Source organism: Gossypium hirsutum, chromosome D10, assembly GCF_007990345.1.
Source record: "Gossypium hirsutum isolate 1008001.06 chromosome D10, Gossypium_hirsutum_v2.1, whole genome shotgun sequence".
Taxonomy (NCBI): domain Eukaryota; kingdom Viridiplantae; phylum Streptophyta; class Magnoliopsida; order Malvales; family Malvaceae; genus Gossypium; species Gossypium hirsutum.
In genome coordinates, this window is record NC_053446.1 from 60,981,615 (window position 1) to 60,988,564 (window position 6,950).

Below are 6,950 nucleotides of genomic sequence, written 5' to 3' on the forward strand. Positions count from 1 at the left end.
GGAGAATTCGGATATAATTCACATAGGATGAGACTTGACCTAAGATCCCAAATTTTTAATTACCTCAACCATTCCATTGTCAAATTTTGCTATATTATGACGTGTTATGTAGATTCAATTCGTGTATTTAATTTGGTCAATTTTAATTCTTACATTTTTAGAACTTTAAAATTTTATCATTGAAAAATTTTACTATTAATCTTGTACTATGCGTAAGTTGTAGATTTAGTTTATGTTCTCAAATTTAATCATTTTTGTTTATTATATTTTTCACATTTTAAAATTTCAATTATGACTCAAATAGTAGCCATTTAATTTATTAACTAAAATATATGCTTTTTTATAAGTATTATGTGAAAATAACAAGTTGATATGACATTACACATGTGATAGAATCTAACCTAACAAATTTAACAATAGCTAATTAGGTCATGATTGGAAATTTAAAAATAAAAAAATACAAGTGTTAAAAATAATCAAATTAAAATATATAGATAATTTATACATAATATAAGGATTAATAGTAAATTTTAACCTAAAATGTGTTTTATTACTAATTAAATACACTTTCTATTAATTCATTGAATCCCTATTTTTCAAAATAAACCCTTTGAACACCTTTTTTTTCCCACTAGGGGACAAAAGTAGAATGGTCATTAAACTAGGAAAGTTGAATACTAATTAACCAGCTAATTAGTTGAACAAAAATTAAAAACGGTTGGCCAACTTGAAATTCATCTATGCATTTGACAAATGTTGCATTTTCCACATATATACCAATTGAATTTATAATTTAATTTTTGCTTGTTTATATATATATATATTTTTACTTTGTGCCCATTTTACGGTTTATGTTCGGGGTTTAGAATTGTCTCTCCTAACAATGTCGTCTTCAAGATTTGAACTTGAATCCTTTCTTTAGAAGTGCAATGTATCTTATCATTGCACCCAACTACTTATTAGTTATATAATTTTTTTAATATTAATAATTCTGACAGTTCTCTCATTTTAAATGGATAGAAGCAAAAACGAACACTTTCCCATTGATTATGAATGAGGAAAATTTTTAATTTGATTCTCTCAAAAATTGAGATTAAGAATTAAACCTACCCTTTTTGCCCCTTTTGTCCCCAACAAACAACAATTTTATTTTGGTTAAGGTGGGTATATAATAATGAATAATTATTCAAAGACCATAGTTTGAATTTTCCTTTCTTTTTTATGAAAAACAAATAAAGTACATATAACTTTTATAGGTAATTTATGAGTTGGATTGACTCAATTGGTAATTTGATTTGCCTCAATCAAATCATCAATATTATTTAAAAATGTTAAAATATCGTTGATTGAATAATAGTTCAGTTGGCATTAGTATTATTATCAATGTAAGAAAATATGGATTATCCTCTTATTTAAGGGTTAAGGAAAGGCTATGAATAGTCTAGGTATTATATCAAAAAATAAAGATCAGGAATCGTGATGCTACACTCATATGAAATGAAGTAAATTAAAATTTAGTTTTTATCTTTGCAATATTTTTGTTATATAAAAATTTTAATATTTTCTATCATATTTAAAATATTTTATATTTATACAAAATTTTAATAAATTAAATATTTATATTTTATACATTTTTTATTTTTTTATGTCTATTTTAATATCTATATTTAAGATCCGTAATTACCTCTCTCAATAATTTCGTCGAAATGAGAATGAGATGTTACATTATATATGTTAAAATTATGTCAAATCATATGTGAATTTTATACTAATGTGATATATTTGATTTTATTTAGAAGACAGAAGTTTGAATTTATTATTTGAACAGAAAAGTAAAAGTTGTCGCCCAACGTAAACCAGTCTATGTTTTTGGCGGTTTTAGTTAGAGTCTCAAAGGCTCTCTTTGTCTTTGTTGCGTTTCTGAACTCACACCACCATTTCCTTCTACACTCCAAATTCCTCCCATTTTTAAAACATCTCTTCTTTTATTTTATTTTTTTCTTCCTTTGATTTTAATCCCAGCTCCATTTTTGTTCATGTTTTCTTCATCAAAAGAGCCAATCTGACCTGGAAAATAATGGGATTTTTAAGTACTTTATTGGGAATTTTTGGTTTTGGGATTGGAACTTCTATTGGACTCTTGATTGGATTCTTTCTCTTCATATACTCTAAACCCAAAACTGTAAAGGTAAGCAATGAATTTATCCCAGCTTCAATGTGTTCTTTTTTTCCCCTTGTTCATGTTCTGATTTCATCTGGGTATTTGTTAAAAATATATATTTTCCACCTCTTTTAATCAAAGTTCAAGGTTTTTGTTAAGATTACATCTGGGTATCTCTTAGTTTCTCCATTGCTATTGTAAAAATATCCTCTTTTTTTATTAATTTTCTTCTGCCATAGTTTTATACTTTTTCTTCTTATTGGTTTTGAGATAACAATGTATCATAGTTTCTTAGTATTTTGTACTAAGGATTTATATTCCATCTGGGCTTTCATTGATGCCTTCAAAGCCTTGGTAAAAATGGTGTTTTTTTGCAACTGTCGTAAAACTTTTCCATTACTAATTTCTGCAATTTTTTCCCCTGTACTTTTTTAACGAAAGAAGCTTTTCAATTGTTATTAAATATTTTTACTATATACATACTTTTCTTTACTATTACTGCTGGAACCTAAGCCAAGCGATTGTGACTTATTTTTTTCTTTGTTTTTATGTGTGTGTTTTTTCATGGTGGAGATTATTTTTCATGTTTATCATCGTTGATAACTTGACATGTTTTGATTTTAGAGAAACTTGTTCAAGATGTTAAATTTTGATGATTGAAACCTTGTTGTCTTTATAAAAAAAAAAAACCTTGTTGTCAAAGTCAAGTATTTAGAATTAATATTCAAAATTAAAGTAATTAGAATTATAAGCAAAAATGGGAACTTTTATTTCCTTTTGATGGTCAAGAATTTGTGGCTCTTAACTGTTCCTTGAGTGAGGGGAGCTAAGCTAACAATGGAAGTAATTGACAAAATGGATATGGACCATTTTTTATTCCTTGCATTTAATGCTCTTTCTGGAGAATTCCTTAACCAATAAGCACCCATGGACTTGCTCTAATTTTTTCTTTTTTATATTTTTGATGAATTATATTAATGCAATTGATATATGGCCTAATTAATTAATGATCTATGCCTCTAGCTGTTCCATTGATATCATACATAGGGTAGTTTGACAAAGAAATATATGAATTGTCAAGTTTTAGATAGGATGGGATGTATGGATTTTCTGGTGATTCAATGATTGTTGAATTCCCTCGAATTGGATAAGCCGGGAGATTATATCGTAAAGTCGTGGAAAGACCGATGGCAAATTCCGGACAAGGAATGGAATTCTGATCTAATATTTGATTATATTGCATTCATCCTTGGTATGGCCAAATTATTCAATGATGCCTCTAGCTGTTCTGTTGCTATAGTATAGCTCGTGATTATCGAATTAAGATGGAATGATGTGTCTAAATTTTTGTATACGTTTGATGGAAGTTGAATCTCCTTGAAACAGATAAAACCGAAGGTTTTACGATACCGAGTAAAGTCAGACATGATGGTGAATTTGCAACAAGAAACGGGTTTCCTCGTGTGATCATTGTCTTTTATGTACTCACTAGTATAGTAGAAAATGTCCAGAACTTCAAGAATCGAAATTCCATGTTGATAATGGTGTAGTTTTCCAGCTAATTTATGTTTGTTTTAAGCTCATGTGTGGACTGCTTCGTATAGGAACCAGTTCCTAGGCCGCTTTATGAGCTAGATAATGATCAATTGCTGGATATTCTTCCCGATATTCCGTTATGGGTTAAATGTCCCGATTATGAGAGAGTAAGTATTCGAACTTTTAGAATGATTTATCATAGTCTTGATTTACACTCATCTTGTTTTTCTTCTAGCCGTATATTGATGGTAATTGTGAAAACAATGCAGGTAGATTGGCTGAACAAGTTTGTTGCTGATATGTGGCCGTACCTCGATAAGGTAGTTTGGTGACTTGAAAAGGTTTCGAGATTTTCAATTATGTTAGTTATGAACTCGGAATTTAATTTTAATCTACAGGCAATTTGTGCTCAAATAAGAAGCGCTACCAAACCCATGTTTGCCGAGTATGTCGGGAAGTATCAAATAGAAGCCATTGAGTTTGATAATCTAAGTCTCGGAACTATTCCTCCGGAAATTCATGGTAAGAAATGGATTTTTTTTTCTTGATTTGTTCACCAAAATCATAGCATAGAACGATTAAGCGTGGGAATCATGAGCACGAGGCCTAAATTTCTTCCTACTAATACTCATTTTATCGTATTTCACTATTTGCAGGTCTTAAAGTGTGTGAAACAAATGAGAAAGAACTAGTCCTGGAACCGGCAGTTCGTTGGGCTGGCAATCCAAACATTGTTTTGACGCTGAAGTTGTTGTCTTTCCGAATCACCATTCAGGTTAGACGAGTCTAGAGACAGAATTGAAAGAAGAATGTATCCTTTTTCTGTTTTCTTCGAGAGTTTGATTATGCTGCTTCGCAGTTAGTCGATTTACAAATATTTATGGCACCACGGATAACTTTGAAACCTCTTGTACCTACCTTTCCATGTTTTGCAACTGTTGCAGTATCACTCCTTGGGAAGGTTAGTAAAACTTTTTGAACATCGAAAATTTATTGGATTAAAATGTTGGTTATGTTCACTTTTAAATATCAATGAAAGCTACAATTATTTTCCGATGATGATGTTTACTACCTACCATGCAGCCTGATGTAGACTTCGGAATGAGTATACTTGGAGGTGATATTATGGCTATACCCGGACTTTATCAGTTTGTCCAGGTATTGTACTGGTAATTTCTATACAAAAAATAGTCGGATATAATTGTGGAGGGCTTATGAACTTAGAATTTTGTCTGAAGAACGGTTGGCTAACTGTTCGAGTTGCCTGCAGAAAACAATTAAAAGGCAAGTTGCAAGCCTCTACATCTGGCCACAAGCACTAGAGATACCGATTCTTGATCCTGCAACGTAAGTTTCTATTACGTACTATGTTATATCTACTCCATTTTTTGTTACTGAGCTTTCTAGAACTTTAATGTTCATACATACTGTATGTTGTGAACTATTTTAACTTTTAAGGCCTTGGTTATATTGCGTTAAGTTCTGGATATTGGGTACTTAACCATGTGTACTAGAAGTACTTCTAATAATTATTTTTGATCGATTCTTATAAAACTATAGAGTTTTATGCTTGTTGGCCGAGTTTTTAGTTTGGTTCTTTTTTTAGGGTGGCTGTAAAGAAACCTGTTGGAATACTACATGTAAAGGTTGTGCGGGCACAAAAGCTCTTAAAGAAGGACATCCTCGGGACGTCGGACCCTTATGTCAAGTTAAATCTATCTGGAGAGAGGCTGCCATCGAAGAAAACAACCATCAAGAAGAGGAATTTGAATCCAGAATGGAACGAAAAGTTCAAGCTTATCGTAAAGGACCCCGGATCTCAAGTTCTTCAATTACAAGTCTTTGACTGGGACAAGGTTTTTTCGCCTTCCGGTCACTCGGTTTATTTATTGTGATAAAAGGAGATTTTATCTAGATGACAATTCAAATTGTTTCTTCTTTGTATGTGTTGTTATTTGCAGGTCGGTAATCATGACCGACTTGGAATGCAGTTTGTCCCATTGAAATTTCTTACACCCTATGAGACAAAGGAATTTAAACTCGATTTGCTGAAGCACACAGATAGTTATGATCCTCAGGATAAGAAGCAAAGAGGTAAAATTGTGGTTGAGCTTATGTATGCCCCTTTTAGAGCTGACAGTGGTAAGTTAGACGGGACACAAGATGGATACAGCAGAAAGGAAAGCGGGTTTGACCGGACATCCGACAGTGAAGTCTTTGGTGGAGCAGGTCTCCTTTCGGTTCTGATTCAAGGAGCCGAGGATGTCGAGGGTGAACGCCACAATAACCCTTATGCCGTAGTTTTTTTCAGAGGAGAAACAAAAAGAACAAAGGTAAACTTCTCGCATTTGCATTTGTTTTTGTTCAAACTCCAACTTCTTTTCTCGGCTTAACATTGCTCGGTCCACCATTTTACAAAAATGGTGTTTTCAGATGATCAAGAGAACCCGAGATCCCGTCTGGAACGAAGAGTTTCACTACATGCTCGAGGAACCTCCATTAAATGAGAAGATCCATATCGAAGTCATGAGCAAGCGAACAGGCTTTAGCTTCCGATCAAAGGTATGCACTCAACTTTCTCTAATTCTCACTGCATCGTTATATCTTTAACATTACTTTGAATCATTTCCTATGTAGGAACATCTGGGAAATGTCGATATTAATCTTACTGACGTCGTCCATAACGGACGAATCAACCAGAAATACCACCTGATCGATTCGAAGAATGGAGTAATACATGTTGCGATAAAATGGGTGACAGCTTGAGAAACAGGAAGAGAATTTAAACCGATGTCAATTGGTTTTGCAGTAACATACAAAGATTGATACAAGTACAAGAGAAATATACAGAAACAAAGATTACTGCAAAAAATCCATGTATAGAATCCCAGTTAAATTCAGTGCCAATATATTTTTTACTGTAAATTTTCAGTGCCTTAATATAGGTATGCTTATTTAGTTATTTTATTTGGAGTATACCTCTTATGTTGTTATTGCTATTGAAAACAGCCAATGAAGCTCAGGAACCTACCAACTCAATTCATAAATCCACATATAGGATGCTATGGGATGTCTTGGTTGACAATCCAAAATATGAATTTATTTATGCGTTAAACCCCATAAAAGTGTCTAATGTTTTAAACATAACACAATATAAACACATCAAATTTACTTGTCAAATCAACTATTTTACATCAATGGCTGAAAGGGAACTTGGAAATTCCATTTTAGGACTAATCTTTTGGGATGTGAG

At 32.1% G+C, this 6,950-nt stretch overlaps 1 protein-coding gene across 2 annotated transcripts; it reads left to right on the top strand.

Moving 5' to 3' along the window:
• The first annotated feature begins 1,799 nt into the window (after positions 1-1,799).
• LOC121222522 (synaptotagmin-3) lies at positions 1,800-6,664 on the top strand. 2 transcript variants are annotated; one of them, XM_041103508.1, is made up of 13 exons: positions 1,998-2,188; positions 3,548-3,642; positions 3,766-3,864; positions 3,967-4,017; positions 4,096-4,219; positions 4,354-4,472; positions 4,557-4,658; positions 4,781-4,855; positions 4,968-5,044; positions 5,304-5,553; positions 5,659-6,030; positions 6,131-6,259; positions 6,335-6,664. In XM_041103508.1, exons 4-13 carry the CDS (start codon positions 3,997-3,999, stop codon positions 6,461-6,463), a joined length of 1,398 nt encoding a protein of 465 aa, XP_040959442.1. In that variant the 5' UTR covers positions 1,998-2,188; positions 3,548-3,642; positions 3,766-3,864; positions 3,967-3,996; the 3' UTR covers positions 6,464-6,664. The 2 variants fall into 2 exon arrangements, with proteins under 2 accessions (XP_040959441.1, XP_040959442.1); XM_041103507.1 differs by lacking the exon at positions 3,548-3,642 and having other exon boundaries at positions 1,800-2,188.
• The last annotated feature ends 286 nt before the right edge of the window (positions 6,665-6,950 follow it).